Genomic DNA, 19,471 nt, shown 5'->3' with positions numbered 1-19,471 from the left:
GAGGTGGAGGAATATGTTAACATTTCTTTTTCCTTCACAAGTAGCAGTAGTGTGAAGATCACATTTAGTAGCTCCACAACCCATGATAGTTATCTCGTTCTGCTCACACACAGTTTTTCAACATCTATAACTTCCATTTTCAAAATACCTGCCCAGTGATAGACCCAACTGAACTTCTTCTCATACTTCTTGGATATGGCCATAATGGGCCTGATCCATAGTCCAAATCAATAAATCAGTATTTACAAATTTCCTGAAGTATTGTCCCCAACATGGTACTTTGGGGAGTGTGTCCACAAGTTATGAAGGATCAGAAAAAGATGACACTGTGCTTTGGGTAGGTAGTAGTCTGGGTAGTTAAAATACTTACAGATTACCAACACTCCATGTTGAGGGGTAATCATGACTTTTAGAAATCGTTTGGTCCATCTTCAAAAATAATGTTGTTTTTTATATCAGCTGAGACACATTTGAAAAGGAAAAAGGGTAATGGCTTTCCCCATGACATGAACTCTAGTACTGATCAGAACATTAATGTTTTCACTCACAGAGTTGAGAAACCTCACAATGGGAGAATTCACTAAAGAGCAGTACTTAGAATTCCAAGGCTCCTTCTGCACCCAGTGGTGTTAGAGTGACACCATTATGTTCTTTGATAGCATAGTCATATTTACATTTTTGTTTCATGGAATCTGTGATCATTTGTCAGATATTTTACCTCTTTTGGACTGATTTCATCTTCTCTCTGGATGCACCCTGAATGTCTTTCCTTGTGTTGTCCACCTCTGACCTCTCCTTTTCTCAGGCATGCTTGTAGTGATCCCAGCTAGGAGTCAGAAGACTTGCTAGATTGATTAGTACCCAAAGTTGCCTTTATCGCCTATACAGTAATGTAGACCTTTTAGTTCACAAAGACATTTAACCATTTCTTTTGCTTTGGCTGCTTAGAGGACACCTAATCTCATGAACCTTAGGGCTCCCTGTTTTCAGGGCCTTATGATTTATTACTTGTGCTATCTAAATTTTCTGAAGGGTCTTGAATTGACCTGCCCGGTATTCATCAGCACTAATGATGGATCTGTCTTTCCATTATTACCTTTGTATCCAACAGTGCATGGAGAAAGTTATGTAAACACATTAATGAAACCATTCATATATCTTAAACACCTGAAATTTTTCTGCTGTGTAACATATTGTTTCAGGTTTGCTTGTGAATGTTTTTATTGGGACAGGGTGTTAATATAGCTTAATCTTCACAATTGCCTTAGCTATTCTTTTGGCTTCCTTTCTTTGAGAGACAGTTTCATTGATAAATCAATCATCTCTAAAAATCAAGTTTCTCTTTACAGTCACTCAGCCAGCCATGGATTTTCTATATAGGAAACTTTCTGTTTTAAGTTAGCTTATGAAAGAATTTTGATTTCATTTTTGAGTGTAGCCCTGAAATACCGCTCAGAATAAGCTATGATTCTGAACTTAATATGATGCAATGCTCCACTATTATAACTCCTTATTTTTGTATGTACCATTAATCCAATAATGCCAAATGATTTTTTTCATTTGGAACAAGTAAATTCTTTCACCTGTTTAAGAATCAGTTCTGTAACCTTCACTTCTAGGAGTGGTTCTACTTACTTTAGTGGGACTGCTCGGGTAAGTTCTTGTCAGTGTGAATAAGGGTTCTTCTTCAAGTAGTGTCTCTATGGGTGCTCCACTGTCGGTGTATCTATGCCTCTGCATTTTTAATCGGAGAATTTTGGTAGCATTGTCACTTCAGCCTGTTTATGCACCCTCCCTCCCTCATGGTCTGCCTTGAGGCTATCTAGCACGGCATGGGCGAAACGCACTCAGTTCCTTCACAACTGCCCTTGGCCTGAGACAGAGCGAGTCTCAGTCCAGTTTATTCACTTACTTTATATCTGGATAGTGTTAGTTTATAGCTCTCTTTAGAGTTTCCATTCTTTGTTGCAGTATCTTTAAAGTTTCTTTTCTTCAATTATTTAAAAAAAAATTTTTCGACCCATTTTCCCACCTTTGTTTGGGATTGCCCCCCTAGGGGCATGCCCGTTTCTCCCGGTTTTAAAAGGAGCCTCTCCTATAGGGAGGCAACTCATGTGGGAGACAGACACTCTTGCTGCATCTGGTGCCTCAGAGAGGGACACATCCCACAGAAGTGCAGCTTCTGCCAACAGCTGAAAGATAGGTCCCTAGAGAGCCGAGAGCTAAAGCTGAAACTCCTCGTGGAGGGTGCTCTTAAATGGGCACCTGACCACGGTCCTGATCTGCATCCTGGAAAAGACTCGTCCCCAGACCCATCAACCTCCAGAGAGGGAGAACTGCAGATAAAGTCAGCTGACTCCCCCCACAGAGCCTCCAGGAAAAAGGCTGCAGGCCCCCAAACAGAGCTCCTGACCAGCCAGAGGAGATCCTTGGCACGTTCGGTCACTGTGGCACCAACGGTTCTGGGCCTCAGGACCCTAAAGAAACAGAGACCCCCAGGTGCAAGCTCTGCCACAATGCCTAAAGACCCGAGATTCAAAGGCTCTGAAGCAGCATCACCACCTGCCAGAGACAAGAATAGAGACCGTACCAACTCTACTAAATCAGCACCACAAAAACATCCTTGGCACTGAGTGCTTCAAAGTAGCCCTTGTTGAAACATGCCTCCCACAAAAAAAATCAGTGCCGATGAGTCAGCACCGGCAATCCCTAACAGCACCAAGTGCAACAGCGGGATTGTAGAAGTTCCTGCTTCTCTAGGGACTGCAGCAGTTCCTGCTTCCCTAGGGACCTTATGATCATGGAGGAACTAGAATCCCTGCTACACAGTACCAGAGCTCTAATACAGAGCATGTCTCATTCCCCAGAATCACCATTAGCACCAGGGAGCTCTCTTTCAGCGACCCTGTCAGCCCGACCCTATTCCAGCAGGGAGTCAGTGATCAGCAACAACATGCAGATTCATTAAGAGCATGGGAAACCTCTTCCCACACATTAGACCACCCACACCAACGTGGGATCTCAGTCTGGTTCTAAGAACCTTGACTAGACCATCCTTTGAACCTATGGTCACTTGCTCCCTTCCACACCTGTCCATGAAGAAAGCATTTCTAATGGCTATTATCTCTGTATGACAAATAGACAAGAAGCAATGGGCTTAAATTGCTGCAATGGTGGTTTAGGTAGGACATTAGGAAAAAATTCCTAACTGTCAGGGTGGTTAAGCACTGGAACAAATTGCCTAGGGAGGTTGTGGAATCTCCATCATTGGAGATTTTTAAGAGCAGGTTAGACAAACACCTGTCAGGGATGGTCTAGATAATACTTAGTCCTGCCAGGAGATCAAGGGACTGAACTTGATGACCTCTTGAGGTCTCCTCTAGTCCTATGATTCTGTGATTCTATTAGTAGGAGAAATAGTGGCACTGATGGCACTCCCATCATGAGTAGTCTTTTTTTTTAAGACAAAATCACCCTGAGACCAAAACCGAAATTCCTCCCCAAGATAACCTTGTCCTTCCATATGAACCAACTCTTTCACCTCCCTACCTTTTTCCAAAACCACATTGTGACAACAGGGAGGCAATTCTTCATATGCTTGATGTTATGAGAGCCCTAGCATTCTATTTGGACAGGACTAAGGACTTTAGGAAGTCCCCTAAACTCTTCCTTCTGTTCTCAGAAAAATTCAAAGGCTCCACAATATTAGCTCAAAGACTCTCCAAATGGGTCTCCAGTTGAATTAACCACAGTTACCATGAGCGTAACCTATTGCCCCCATCAGTGATCTGCACGCATTCTATGAGATCCGTTTCTACCTCCAGTTGTATTTGTTAATGATGTCCCCATCTCAGAAATCTGCAGGGCAGCAACTTGGGCCTCTGTCCAAACTTTCGCAGAACACTATACAATTAATCGAGACTCCGCCTCTGATGCCAACTTCCGCTCCACAGAACTATTTCAATAACAGACTCCACTCCGAAGCCCCAGCCCTCCAGGGAGGCTACTGCTGTGGAGTGACCAACAGTGGGGCACCCAACGGGATACTACTACTTGAAGTGGTTACTCACTTTGTGCAGTAATGATGGTTCTTCGAGATGTGTGTCCCTATGGGTGCTCCATAACCTGCCCTCCTCCCCTCTACTTCACAGGTCTTGACAAGGGGCTCTGCAGTGGAGAAGGAACTGAGGGCAGTTTGCCCGCACAGCACTAGTTAGCCTCAAGGCAGACCTTGAGGGAGGGAGAGCACATGTGTGGGCTGAATGAACACTGCTACCAAAATTCTCCAATTAGAGGTGCTGGGGCATACATGTACCTACAGTGGAGCACCCACAGGGACATACATCTTGAAGAACTATCAGTATTGCACAAAGTGAGTAACTTCCTCTTATAGAACTGGACTCTTAATGAACTCTCATAAGCAGCACAATCTGGGTTTCGTACCAAGTATGCTATAAAGGCTTTAAATGATATTTTTAGACTGTGGATAAAAAGTCCATTTCAAATGCTCACCAAAATCTGCCTGATTAAAACATTATCAAAAGATGAGAGTTACAGATTCCTGTAGATAGGAATCAGAGTAACAGCCGTGTTAGTCTGTATTCGCAAAAAGAAAAGGAGTACTTGTGGCACCTTAGAGACTAACCAATTTATTCGAGCATGAGCTTTCGTGAGCTACAGCTCACTTCATCAGATACATACCGTGGAAACTGCAGCAGACTTTATATATACACAGAGAATATGAAACAATACCTCCTCCCACCCCACTGTCCTGCTGGTAGCTTAGCTTATCTAAAGTAATCGTCAGGTTAGGCCATTTCCAGCACAAATCCAGGTTTTCTCACCCTCCACCCCCCCCACACAAATTCACTCTCCTGCCTGACGATTACTTTAGATAAGCTATTACCAGCAGGACAGTGGGGTGGGAGGAGGTATTGTTTCATATTCTCTGTGTATATATAAAGTCTGCTGCAGTTTCCACGGTATGTATCTGATGAAGTGAGCTGTAGCTCACGAAAGCTCATGCTCGAATAAATTGGTTAGTCTCTAAGGTGCCACAAGTACTCCTTTTCTTTTTGTAGATAGGAAATAACTGTGTATGTCTGACAACAGTGTGGGAACTGTTGATTATTTTTAATGGTAATCAGTGTGTGGTATAATATTGTCCTAAAATTTATATTGTTTGAATATCCTCAGCATCCTTTCTCTAGAGTGATGCAGCAGCTCCTTGGCCCTCTGAGAAGTGAAATCATTAGTGTTGAAATAAGCAGCATTATTTTAAAATGTTTCAGTTTCACATATAACATGTCACTAACTTATAGAAAACGTGCGGTTGGCAGACAGCATGGAGAGGTTTTGTATGCCTGCTTAACAAGGGGTTGTTGCCAGTATGATTTTCATGCAACTTTAATTGAGATGGGAGAAGCTGGTACAAAAAGTGAGTTTCTGGATTAGTTCAAGCCCAATATGTTATGTCTGTTACCAATCATCAGAAAACAAAGCTCATCAAGTATGTGGCAAATTTTCAGAAGCACTGTCATTTAAAGATGTTGCCTTGTTTTCTTAAGAATACCACCACTATAATTTTGAAGCCAACCAAGCAATATATTTGTTTTGATATTAAACCTTCCCTATCCAGCTCTCTTTCACCATCCCTCCTGCTTCTTCTCACATTTAAACCAGAAAACCCTAACAACTGGGCTCTTTTCCTTTATACATGTGGTGCTCCAGTAGGTTTACAGGGTGCCTCCAGGGGTTGATATTCAAGGACTATCAAAATTTATTTTTGTCAATGAGGCAGTGAAAAAAAATGTAATTGGTTCCAAGAAGCAAAAACTCCACAATCCATTTCTCACAACTAATGTGAATGTTTGATATTAGTGTTTGAATTAATTCTGTCCCCTTTTAATCCATATTATGCTCTGTTTCCAAAAGATCTGATGGAAACCTCTATTATTTGCAGAGGAGGAAAGATGTATTTTGTGACAATCAAACAAGCTGATGAATTAACAGTGACACTCTCCAATGTATATAAGTGTGACCCTATTCAAATCTCAACTCAAAACATGAAAACATGGAACACATTATGAATATTCATCCTAGCACACTCTGGTTACTGGCTTTGCTTCCAATAATACTTGACAGGTTCATTTCCTTCATGTTTTCCTTTTTTAATATAGAGTGTGGTTGATTTATTTCCTAATCCATGCGAATGTGAACTTCCTAGGACAGCTAAAAGCATGTGTTTTGCAGCTTGCCTACACACAGCAAAAGGCAAAGGGAAAGTTTGTATTAATTTGGTAATATGTTTTCTTATTTTTTTTCTCATAACTCAGCTTGGAAACCAGAAAATAACTGCCAATGTGATGGAGGTAAATGCTTCACAGACACACAGACAAACAGCAACAGAAGTTTCTTCACTGCCTCCTCCTTCTGTGGTACCAGTTAACAGAACCTCTTTCTCACCAGACAGTGGCACCCACCTAGCATCATTTATTTTGCCAACGCTTGATGATTTTTTGCCTTCACGCTTTTATAAAACCCTGGCCCTCTCACATTTTTCATATAAATACCCTTTCCTAGCTCCTGAAAATACTATCCACAGGAATGAAACAGCCTCTGTAATCACAGACTCTGCCATGAGTGAGTACTCCTCTCGCACGGTGAGCGAGTCCTCCACAGCCATTCTAGATGAGCTGCAGACTTGTAACTATGATACTACTGACTGTTCTGAATCACCTTCCCCAACCTTGAGCCAGATGTCTGCTGTGTCAGATGGCACCACCTTAACCACCACTGCTGCCACTTCTCATGTAATTATCCTTCCTTTTTCCTCCAGTTTGTTCAAACAGGTTGCCAAAGGGGAAAAGAACTAATTCTTGTCTGTTATCCCATTACTCGTATGAGAACGGTGTCAGTTGTTTATTCAGGTTCTGCACAGTCTGGTAATATGTTTTACTACAGTAATTTACTATAGTAGTGACAGATTCCGTAAAAGCCACTCAAAATTGTGCAATTTGTTCTGTAACTCTAATTTCAACTAAGATATAGTGAACAGTTTGTTTACAACTAATGGCCAACTTCACTCTTATCACTCAGTCCAAATATGTTAAAGGAAAGCAGACTGAGGAATTTAAGCTGATCTACTTTAAAATATTTAATTAGTTGCCGTACAGAAAGAATGCACAGGTTGAATTTTGAGAGAGGCTGAAAACTAGCTTTCAGCTATCATTGAGGTACATCTGTCAGGCACTAATATACCTCAGAGATTCATATTAATAGGGTTGATGAGAATACTTAACACAACCTTGTTTTCCCCTAGCCATGACCACTGACTGCATGAAGCTGTTTCTGTTTTATCTCCTCTGACTAACGGTTCCCTTTCTTAAGCACAGTTGTTTTACAGGAATGAACTGTATAAATAATCTTAGATTTGGATCCTAGGAATTCTGTTATTTTTCAGGGCTGCACTTTCTCTGGGTAACTCAAGGAAAATAACCAAGTCTAAATACATATGTGTTCATATATAATGTATAGTATATGTATATTTATATATGTATAGATAAACAAAAAGGTATAGAATATGGGTCAAATTCTGCTCACTTTACCCATGTAAGTACTTCTGTTTACTTCAAGGGAACTGCATGTATGATTAAGGTGAATCAGAATTGGTCCCATATTTCAATTAAATAACAGATCACTGAATTACAAAACTATAAATATTCTTAGTGGGGGTTCTCTGATGACATGATGATAAGCTGAGACCAGAGCTCTACTGCGTCAAAATGTTGCCATATTTATAACTTTGACCAAAGCTTTTTTGTTTTATCATTTACATGTAGTAACAACAGCAAATTTTAACTTACTATAAATGTCACTTTAAAATAATATGTCTTTTTAAGAACAGTTTTACCCCAAAGTTGCAAATAATCACTTTGAAGAGTTGGGGTTCAATGTGCTGAATGCTTTTTATATTATATGACAAAATTATGGACATGTCAAGTAAAACCAGTAATTCCCACCCATGAAACATAAAAATTTCAAGACATTGGAACTACAAATCTGTTTACTGCCTCCTAGTTGTAAGCAAAGATTAGACAATACACAGATAAAAGAGCATCAACACAGGCTTTAACCAACCAACTCAGGGGAATGTCAGGTGCCTACATTTGTGTGCAAACAATTGTATTTGTTCTTTTTGAACAATATTTTTGGTATGTTAAAAAGATCATGATCTGTTTTTTTGCTAGCCCTACCACCTCTTATTTTTTGGCCAATCTTCCCTCATGGAGATCTGTGATCTGGCAGCCACTTCCACCCTTAGCCACAGTCATCCTTGTTAGCATGAGGCCAGATGGATAGACATCTTTTCAGTGCCATCTGTCCCTTTAACTGCCAACAAAAATTACTCATCCCTAATGGGGAAGGGGGAAGAAGGAGCCTCCCTCTGAAGGACATAAAGAAGAACCAGTCTGGGAGCCCCACAAAGAGAGCGGGCTGCTGCAAGGAGCCACTACTGAGATGACGAGGAGCCACTGCTTCTGTTACCAACCTTTCCTCCCCGCCTTTTCTCCACCTATTGAAGAGGGTTATTGAAGAGGGGTTAGATGACTGCAAATGTTTCCAGGAGCTGGGAAGTTGATAGGAAGGTTGGCAGCAGGCATGGGTGTTCTAGTACTGACTCCATCCCCTGAGGTGGGGACACTAACCTGCTCAAGGGTGACTCCTTTTCTTTCATGGAGGACACAATCACTGGAGGAACAGTAGGGACTGGGTGGTCTTACACCATCCAACAGTTTACAAGAAGTTTTGTAGCTCTCTGACAACTCCTGTGTCCAGTCCCAGTATGTTCAGCATTTACTCAATATTACCACAAAATGGTCTCTGAGAAAGCACAGTTATTTCCTATTCTACATGTAGTGAAAAGCTGTAATATCTCAAGCACCATTATATAGCTACTGCTGGCAAAGCAGACTTTAATAGTGACCACTGTATATCTTACTTGAACCTGTTCCTCCTCTCAGTAAGTCTAAAGTGGTCAATGTTATAAAGTCCACAGTAGCCAGCAGATACCATACAGTTATTTGCTATTCAAAGTACAGTGAAAAACTATAGTACCTCAAAGAAAAGGAGGACTTGTGGCACCTTAGAGACTAACAAATTTATTTGAGCATAAGCTTTTGTGAGCTACAGCTCACTGAATGCATCTGATGAAGTGAACTGTAACTCACGAAAGCTTATGCTCAAATAAATTGGTTAGCCTCTAAGGTGCCACAAGTCCTTCTTTCCTTTTTGCGGCTACAGACTAGGACGGCTGCTACTCTGAAATCTCTCACCTACAGTCTGTATTCTCTAACTACATAAACTTGCAGCAAACACAATGCTAAATTAGAACTATTGCTTTAGCCACTGATTTAGGTCTTTGTGAAAGCCTAAGGCAAGAGATGAGTTGTAAAGCAAAGCTCTTATTCAAGTGCGTGTATTTGGAATTGTAGTAACAAATACAGAGAATAACTGGCAAAATAAAGGGCTTTGAAAAATTTTCTCTCAAGTTTAACCCTATTATAATGATTTCTCTTTAAAGTTCTTTTCACAGAAATCTATCTTTTGTGTAGTTTTAAAATATGAAAACAAAAGAAATTGTAAGTGACACGTGTGAGAGTTGTTATATCTCACCGTAGCTGCTAAAAACCCAGTTTAGCTAAGACTATCACAGGCTTGGAGAATTGATCCTGAGTATTTTCAGTCATAGCCAAAGTCCTGGACGCTGGGGGTGGCTGTAGCACTGCTGCACAACACCTCTCCAGCTGCTCAGACCTCTGTAATCAAGTCTTCTCTCCTTTCGCTCGCTGCCTCTAAGAATCAGCAGGTGGCTCCTGTCCCACCTGGCTCCATCTCAGCTGTTCTGAGTGGGAACTGAAGGCAGCTGCTCCTTCTGAACGTAAGAGTCTAATGAGGTGCCTGGCTCGAGGGATGAAGAGATGATCAGCCTTCTGCCTGTCACCTGGTTGGGAGGTTCCTGCACCTAGGCAGTTTGGCTCCCAGTCAACAGAAGTAGAAAGCTCTTCCACAAGGAGAGCCCAAGTGTAGTATAATGGGGCAAAGAGTGAATGGGGCAAGAGTGAGAAAAGGCATAACTTTGAGATAAATTTGGAATATGGGATTCTAGCAGGCCCCAGCTACCTCTGTATTTTGGTGACAAATTGGTTGTTTTCTCTGCCTTTTTCACTCTTCTAAAAAAAATACATATGAGTACAAAATCTAAAATTTACCAGACAGCATACACAAACTTTGATTTAAATGGGAGATGAGGGCACACACCACCACTCAGGACTGGGCCCTAAAATACAAGCATCATATCAGAAAAAGCATCATTGGTTACTCAGTGATTCTGAGGGCAGGGGACTGTTGACCAGCAACTTCTCAGAGCTAGCTTTTAAAAAACAAGCCCCTCTCATGGGTGTAAAATACATCAGCTGCTGAAGCTCAATAGCAATGACAGTGTTCACATTGTATTTGCTCAAAGGGAAATTCTGTTAATCACTAACAAGTAGTTTTAGCTGAGGGATATAAGCAAATATTAATATCCTGTAAGATTTCTAGCACAAAAGAACAAGAATTTATTCTTTCATTCTCCTGCTCTTGGAGTGTTTACTTCAGATCACCCTTTTCCAGTAAGCCTGGTCTCCTGCTGGTTGCAGCCTGGTCTATATTAAGGCTGAGGCAGTCAAGGATGGAAGCCATGCCATCCCTCCAGCATATGCAATGTCTTCTTCATCCAGCTTTTGCTAGATCAAATGTGTAAAGCTGGCGGGCTGGTATGAACTCCAACATATGGAACAGATGGCCAAGCTACCTGAGCTGGCATTGAGTCACTCTGGAAGACGTTGGAAGCTGGTTGGTCCAAAGCCTGACATCCTCATTCATAACGTGATGAAACCACCATATGTCTTCAATACATCATTGCTGTTTCACATCAGAAATGTCCAGCTGGCCCATTTGCACCTCTGCGGTGGCCTAGGTTTCAGAGCCATACAAAAGGACAGAAGCCAGTGCTGTTTGATAGATTCACATCTTATCCAAGTTGATATGTGGTGTTGATGCCATAGAGGCTTCCAGAGAGCTTGCACAACACCAAGAAACTTGCTGATTTGATGTTTCATGACAGCAAGGCAACCACTTTCCCTGGTAACAATGGAACAAGAATGTCACATTTTTATGTCTGTCATGTACAGTCATTCCTGATGTCTGTCTAGCTAGGTAAGGCCCCCATCATCATATCTGACTACCAAATAGTATCGAGGCATCTGTCCAATCTGTCTTATCTCACTGTCTGTCACAGGCATTTGTAAAGTGTCCATCACTGTAGAACCTAAGTGCCTAATACAGAAATTTAAAGGAATAATTTTTCCAGTCCACAAATGATCTGTTAATTCTGTTCCTCCAACCAGAAGAAGAAAATCTTATGAAGTGTGTATGGAGCATGTGTGCATACCCTCCACTATTGGGAGCGGGTCTTCTCAAAGAGATAGTTACATTTAGTTCTATAATAGGAGAGATTGGGCTCGCTCTGGTTTTAGGAAAAAGGAAGGTGCCTCACATCCAGTGGGCCTCAGCTGAAAATAACCTTTCCCTAGCTCCTGAAATAGTCTCCCAGGGTTCATCCAGCTCTTGCGTTCCTATGGCTAGAAGTATTTTTGAGGGATTATATAGAGTGCAGTAGTTCAGGTGTAGGATCTTAGACTGAATGTGAAGTCCTATCAAGAGTCAGTGACTGGCACAAAGCACCAATGTGGAATACTATTGCTCAGGTGTCCTATCAGGAGTTGAGCTACAACTTGCTGTGGCCAGGGACATTTTTGATAGAGAGTGTTTCTGTAAAGTGATAATGGCCTATATTCCAGTGACCATACTCAGGTTCTTTTTAAAACACAATGCTGTGCACGTGATACTAGAATATTCAATAGTCATCTCAGCCAGTTGGGCCCTGACAACTGACAATAAAGGGGCGGACATCCTACTGGACAGTTGCATGTGTAAACACTCGACGTGTATGAATAAATGTGACAGTTGTGAGTTCAAATTAAGCATGCACACACATGCACTAGGATTTTGATATTTTGAAAATCAGACCTTTATTTGGGTTATTTCATTGTAACTGTTTTTTAAGGAATTTAGAAGAAAACACATTTACAATAAATCAATGCATTTTTTTAAAAATCTGTTTAAATGTATGTTCCTGCATTTCTACAGGAACAAATCTGGGCAAGCAAGCTCTAATGGACACATTGGCACAACCTTAACTTCAGCTACCTACTCAATTTACCTCTAAAAGATCTCCATAAAATGTAATGCTCTGAATGCATTCAGGAGTTCTGATGACATATACTTAGGAGCTAGATCTTCTTTTTCTTACACAACTGCAATTCCTATTGAGGTTGTAGGAGGGATGGGGTGTGAGATGTAAAAAGAAGCCTAAAATTACCGATCCCCAAAATGCCCATTTCTTAAACTACAGGAGAGAGTGAAGCCAGTCGCTTCTTATATCACAGGAGAGAATGAACCACATTTCATTTATAAAGAGTCTAGCAATAATGTACATTCTTTTTAAAACTGAGGCTTCTTGTTCCTTGCTTTTCTGCTTCACACCCTTACCTTCATATTTCACAACCACAGCTTTCAACAGAAGTAGAACATAAATCCATTCTTCTTTAATTGTTCTCTATTATCCAAAACTAGACAAAGGTAGTTTTCAATGCTCAGAATTTTGTTTAGAGTTTTAAAAATAATTGCATGGAAAAAGAGACCTAGAAAATCGCAGCCTTGCCATCTTTTTAAAATGAAATTAATGATTGGCTATTATAAATGGATTTATTTTTTCAGATTCTCGACTCTATAATCTTTGTAGAACTCTCCAACTGTAGTGTGGCAGCCCAGCTGTGGAGGTCTAAAGCCATGTGGTGGTGGAATAGGACACATTGCTTTAGAGAAACTCTCTGAGAGCAAAGTTCAAGTGGTTTGTGATGTCAACAGAATCCCTTATTGTACTGCTTACTTGTTTTTTGTTTACAAGATGCATTGATGCACTTTTTTTTGCTATAATATACATTACACACAAGCATCTCACAGTTGCCCATGTGCTGGGTGCCACCTTTCAAAGAAGTTTCAGCTCACTATGTCCTTTCCCCTTCAGTTTGCATACACAGTTCCACTAATGTCAATGGGAGCTAAGTATGTGGAACAAGCTGTCCTTTAAAGTGGGTGATCTGAGGCAGCCTTTGTTACGTGATGAGAGCAAGTTTCACTGCCACCTTCATTTTATACTGACGTTAGATCCATGCAGATATTTTTTATGCAGCTCATCCTGCTGCCTTGACCATAGTCCTTCTGTCCCCTTCCCATGACTCCAGCATTCTTCATACAAGACCTTTATAAGGACAAAGGGGGAGGCAGAGATTCATACAGAGCACATTGCACTCCTCCTATGATGAGTTTTGTATTTCAGTGAATACTGATCCCTGTTGCGGCTAAGTACCTAACAACTGGGCATTGTCTTGTGGTTGATGGTCTTGCATCATCCTTTATTTGCGATGGTATTCAGAGAGCTTTGTATGTACTTTAATGGGATATTGTTGTGTTTCTCTCAGGCCCAGATAACAGTGAATGGGAACGCTGGCACTGCTGCCAGTCCAATGAGTCACTTTCAAAGGCCTTTTTCCCCTTCTTCAGTTTACTCTCCACCAGCTTCACTTAATTCAAACATTATCATGCAGCATGGCAGGAAGATGGGTAAGCCTTTCATATAATGTTTACTTTATACATCACGCGACATGTTCTGATTTGTGGGGCAAGAACTGCAAACAGTTACCGAGCATTCCACATAAATAAAGGTATTATCTATTCATGTACTTTGGGAAAATTACAAGCAACAATACAATTTATTGTTAGACGCAATAACATTCCTAAACTGGCTTTACTACAGTCTTATTACTTTAAAGCAAGATTCTTACACATATGTGACTCTTGCAATAATTCCACTGGTTATACTGAGAGTATATTAAAACTGCATGACTTTCAGATATTCCTGAATGTGTATCAAAATCCCCTTAGGTGTCCCTTATCCTCATTAAGGCATTAGGGTCCAGTTTTGCATGGTGCTGAGTTACAGGTCCCTCAATTTGCACTATCTTCAGTGGAAGTCACCTCCTCACAAGTTGTGAGGTCTTGAGATTTTAAAAGCTTAAAGCTTTGCCAAATAAAATTTCATGTGTATTCTTTAGAGTGTCATAAGAATAGATCACACTTTACAAACATAAGGACAAGATCTCTGCCCCATGGAAATTAGTCTAAAATGATTTCTGTTTTCAAAAAAGCACATATAAGACCAAACATAATGTCTCTCCATTAATCTTTGTATGTGCAATCGCGTGGGTTTTCCAGTTTTCTCATCAACATTTGCATACTCAGAATCTATATGCACAAAAACATTTGAATATGCATAATGAGTTTGCTCCTGTGTTACATGGGAGGTCAGATTAGATGACCAAAATTGTCCCTTCTCACCTTAAAATCTATGAATTGTATAAATGCTATATCATCTGTGTACAAGTGATAACAGCAAAAATTGAGCATGTGTATCTGCACAGACAAAAATACAGGTTCATTTAAAAACACCTGATCTCTGATTTAGAGATCTGAGTGTTTATTAACTATGCTTCAGAAATTGTTCCTAGACAGTCCTTTTTGAACATGATTTTTAAGAGCATTATCTCAGGGTGGTTCTGAGTTTCTGAGACTTACAAAACAATGGCCAGATCTCACATTCATTGTACGCTCAAAAACCCTTCGATGCCAACAGATTGGGCCCTGCAAGGAGCATAAGATCAGATTTCAAAAGTTTTCTAAATTTAGCACCATATATATTTGAAAAAAAACCCAGATATTCAGACATTTGACACACACAGATGCATCTCACCACGTATGTGTAGTACTGGAATATTTACAGGCTTTCAGACTAAGTAACTGAAAAGGTTGCATTAAATCCAAATTCTTTCCAATAAAGAGGGAGAGAAAATATTCACATTACACTCAGAGCCGCAAATCATCACAGTCTCTTTTGTTGTGTTATATCACAGTTCTTCTAGTGAAACATTAAAGACTGCAATACCTACTGCATTGGAGGGAAGTCATAGTCTCCACCAGCAGTGCCAGAAATCTAGCTTTATGCCTAATTTCAGCCATCCTGCAGCAGAAACGTGGGTAGTACAGTACCTGCTGTTGCAAACCATGCTTATATAGTCATAAAGGCCCACTAATTAGCCACCGAAATCTGTTGCCTGAATGACTAGAGAATCTTGTTATGTTTCTTCTGTATGCAAGATTACATCTAAGCACATCACCTTATGACAGTACAAGGCTTCATATGACATGTCCCAGCATCTTAACATTGTGTCTTTTTGTTAATGACTTGCTGTGAATTTTAGAGGTAGGTAGTGGTAGCTAGTATTAATTTCAATAATTAAAAGAACAGTTGGGGAGGGAGTTGCAAAATTATCTTCAGCACCAAAAACCAATAGCAGATTGCAGTTTTCACCTCAATTAATGTAGGTGGCTCATTGGCATGTCTGCTACAGGGAGAGGCAGAGTTATTGATGTGCACATGGCATATTAGCCATATAAAGCTATTTAAATAAAGGTACTAATATATACCTTTTTATATAATTTATATATAATATAAATGTAAGGATGAAAAGTATCTGTAAAAAACATTATAGACCTCATAATTCATCTGAGTTCCAAAGCTGGTAACATTAAAGGGAGTTACCTGGGTAATTCTCTCACAGCAGAAAAGCAGGATCCAACATATGTACTGAAAATCTCTGTGGAATGTTTGAGTAAATTCATTACTACACATATAGAGCAGAAATTGTTTTCAACTCTTCCATGCTTCTGGGAGCAGAAGAGTTCACATTACTGCAGAGCACTCATTCATAGTATGGATGGCAAAGTGGCAAGTTTAGTTTACAGAAAAAAAGTCTGTTCTGCTAGCTTCACTAAGAGTTTTGTTTGTCTGTGTGTTTGTCTCTCTCTTCCCTCAGCCAGCCCTTAAAAGCAGCAAAGCCAATTTTGTTTTCGAATATTGTAAGTTTTTTCCTAAAAAAAAAGTCTCTCTTAACCTGAGAGATTTTGAGCTCAGCACAGAGGTTAACAAAATAATCCACATATGTGTAACTCCTTGAGTAGAAGGTTTTGCAGCGGAAATCCTACTAAACCCAGCTGCTCAGGCTAATGTGTAGTATTATCAGGTATTCTGTATGGATGTGGTTATCAAATTTCCTTTAATGCTTGTAAAGCACTTTGAAAATGTAAAGCGTGCTCTAAGTGCTACGTATGATTATTCTATCGCTATACAACATTCTGTCGCATTATCTTTACAGACTCCACAGAGACATACTCACAGTATGCTCAGTCTGTTGGCAGCAGCACCACTCCCAGTACAATACCAATCTGTAGATCTTCAGAGGAAGAGAAGAAAGTCACAGTCATTAGAGCACCACATTATGCAGGGATTGGCCCGGTAGATGAATCTGGAATCCCAACAGCAATTAGAACGGTAGGAAATGCCAGGGAGTGTGTGTTTGTGTGTGAGAGAGAGCGAGAGAGAGTGTGTGACAGAGAGAGAACTCAGACAATGAACTGATTGTTAGTAATGGGTTTTTCACATTCTTCTAGTCTTATATAATGTGGAATAGAGTATGTGTAATCAGAAGGCTCATGAATATAATACTGTGTGTTGCAGGAAGCATAACTGGGCAACCTCATAGTTCTAGTTTCATTATAAATAGTCAGAACTGCAGTTTTCGTTCTTGTTTCTATTATTTTCCCTGCCCTTTGTGGTGTTACGCTGTAATTTCATTTTCTGTCTGTCTTGTCATTCTAAACCTGCAAAGTTGGCTAATTTTTGCGATTAGCAAATAAACCTCAGGTGCCTATTTTTTCCCTATGGCTCCTGTATTGAAATTAACAGACTTGATCCAGTAATAACCCCTTTGACCACTATCCCAGTGAAATGCATCATGACCCACCATGCTTTTCCACAATCTTTAAATGAGCAGCATGGAAACCCTTTCATTGTCATTAGTCCAGGTTTGATGACTTGCCACTAATCACTGCTTGAGCTGTCCCAGGATGTCAGACGGAATGGTTTTGTTTTTACTATGCTGAAGCATTCTTTCCACACTGCTGTCAGGGCAGCCCCTTCTGGCTGGTCCAGACAGTAGCAGTGAGTCTACAAAGGAGCAGCTCACTGGCCTTCCTGGCTGGAGGAGAGGTGTTGTGCTAGACGGAGAGAGTAAGAAGAGTGGGAGCCAGGATGAAAGCAGCAGAGCCCTTGCAGGTGAAATCTTTGTGAAGTGCACGGATGTAGCAGCTATTGGATATACTTTGCCTGCCAACACCGACATATGGGGTTGTGTAATTGCCAAGAGCTGCTTCACCGGATTGAAAAATTAGGGGGAAAACAGGAATTGATGGAGAAAAGCAATAGGAAAGATTTCAGAATAAGTGGTAAGACTGGGATATTTTGTGTAAGGGGGAGGAGGAAACTCTAGCATTTCTTGCTTTCCTTTCCTTTGATTTCGGCATATACAAATGATACAATAGAAAGCTTTTAAAAAATGAGTAACTCGCATTAGAGCCAAGCTATAGCTTCCCATCCCTACTAAGCAGACAGCCCTGCCTTTTGTGTAGGAAGTTATTGTTTTGTTGTGCTTTTTTTAAGACTAGCAGACTGATTCCGTAAGGTGGATATTAATTATATAAGAGTATAACTGAAATCCCCCAAGTGTATTTAATGTGGCTGGCAAGCTGCCAACAGTGTATTTGACTTCCAGATCTGATAGTCTCAGGCTCTTAAGATTTTCTCTGAAACTCATGTATGCCATTTGGACTTTTTTTTTTCAAGTTTGGGATTGCTTTCTTTTCAGCTCTGTGCTGCTGCATCAAAAACTTATGCAGCTTGTAATATTACTGTTATGTAAATGAGTCTCATGACCCGAGTGAGTTAAAAGTTGCGGTCTGCTAGGAATATACCATGTAAATAAGAGAGTGAGAGAGTGTGTGTGTGTGTGCTGTCACTTCCCTCACACCCCACAGGAGTTAGCTGGAAATGAGAGTCAGTTCTCAAGGTACTGATCTGAATATACACTTTAAAGAAACTGAGGGTGATGTGTAGATCTGAGCATATCCCAGCAGTGAGAGAATGCAGGTGGTGGTGGTGTCAGCAAACGTCCTGCACCATCCCATCCCTCAGAAATGCAGCACCATCCAGGAACATACAGAAGTGCCACGGCAGCCTTTTCAGTGAACAAGGGAAAACAGGAGAGTAGCACTTGCTCTGTTTTCCAAGGGTCATTGGGCACCCAAATATCCAGCTTGCCCTTCAGTCTTCTGGTGGAGGGACCTGGATGTTTCAGTTCAGCTTATCTCAGCAGTACAATGAAAGTTTCAGAGTTTCTTCTACAGATTAAAAAGACAGCTGCCTGCAGAGTGCAGTAAACATGAGTTCCAGTGTAATAGATAACGTTAAAAAAGTCTGCCCCAAGCCACAGATGGCTCATCACGCTGATGTGGTTTAATGTGCGTCTGTATCTGTTTCCAAAGCTAACAGTACACGAGGGAGTTAAGTGACTAGCCTTGCATCCAGCCGTCTTTGACTTTCTTAACTCTGTGGTTAGAAGTTGTCCAATAAAAATATTATCTCACCCACCTTATCTCTCTAACCCTATGGATCAGGTATCCATTTTGTAGCTGGGTGAACTTGAGGAAGTCTTTCAGTGTGAGTTTGAACCCACAACCTCCAGGATTGTACTCAAGCCCCTTAACTGCTCAGCTACTGCACCTCATTGTAAATAACATAACTATTGTATATTGAGACACTGTGCTGCACAAAGAGAGGCTTTCAAATGAGGGTTTAGAAACAAACTTTTTGCAGAATGTAGTGCTGATGATCTCCTCCCGTTTTCCCTTTATGCCCCCAGTCCTCAAAGCTCAGTGCTGTCCTGCCAAGAAAGGCTGGATGAAGCTGTCTTCAAAATCCATCCTTCACATTTCTGTCTCTCAAACTGGAAGCAATCACTGCAAAGCTCTCCTTACTCCCAACATCAGAGTTTGTTGCCTTGATAGTATTTCAGCCCCTGCCAAACCAGGAAGCATGGGAGTAAGCCAAATTCTGGCACTCAGACCCTTGCATGTTAAGGTACTGCAATACGACCAAACTACCAGTATAGCCCCCGGCATTTTGAAGTGCCAGGGCAGAAAAACTTAGACTTTGGAAGTTTGGAACTTTGGAAGTTGAGTTTTCCGTCAAATTGTCAGCTGTGATTTTAATCCAGTTTTCAAATTATCCAGCTAGTTTGGGAGCAAAATAGTATCTATACTGTGTTATTGCTAAGCGTTTGAATCTTTGAGGATG

The 19,471-nt window shown here is 40.7% G+C and overlaps 1 protein-coding gene across 8 annotated transcripts in view; it reads left to right on the top strand.

Moving 5' to 3' along the window:
• Nucleotides 1-19,471, top strand: part of SORBS2 (sorbin and SH3 domain containing 2) — a 122,323-nt gene that overhangs the window by 21,984 nt on the left and 80,868 nt on the right. For 5 of the 8 annotated variants that reach the window (XM_077814546.1, XM_077814543.1, XM_077814548.1 and 2 more), the window contains exons 4-5: nt 13,647-13,788; nt 16,437-16,612. In XM_077814546.1, the coding sequence (XP_077670672.1) occupies nt 13,647-13,788; nt 16,437-16,612 (318 nt within the window). Of the gene's footprint in view, nt 1-13,646; nt 13,789-16,436; nt 16,613-17,371; nt 17,396-19,471 lie in introns of those variants that run through there. The other 3 variants (XM_077814545.1, XM_077814549.1, XM_077814544.1) reach the window with 1 other exon arrangement.

This window comes from Eretmochelys imbricata, chromosome 4 (assembly GCF_965152235.1).
Source record: "Eretmochelys imbricata isolate rEreImb1 chromosome 4, rEreImb1.hap1, whole genome shotgun sequence".
Taxonomy (NCBI): Eukaryota; Metazoa; Chordata; order Testudines; family Cheloniidae; genus Eretmochelys; species Eretmochelys imbricata.
This window is presented reverse-complemented; position numbering and strand designations above follow the sequence as displayed.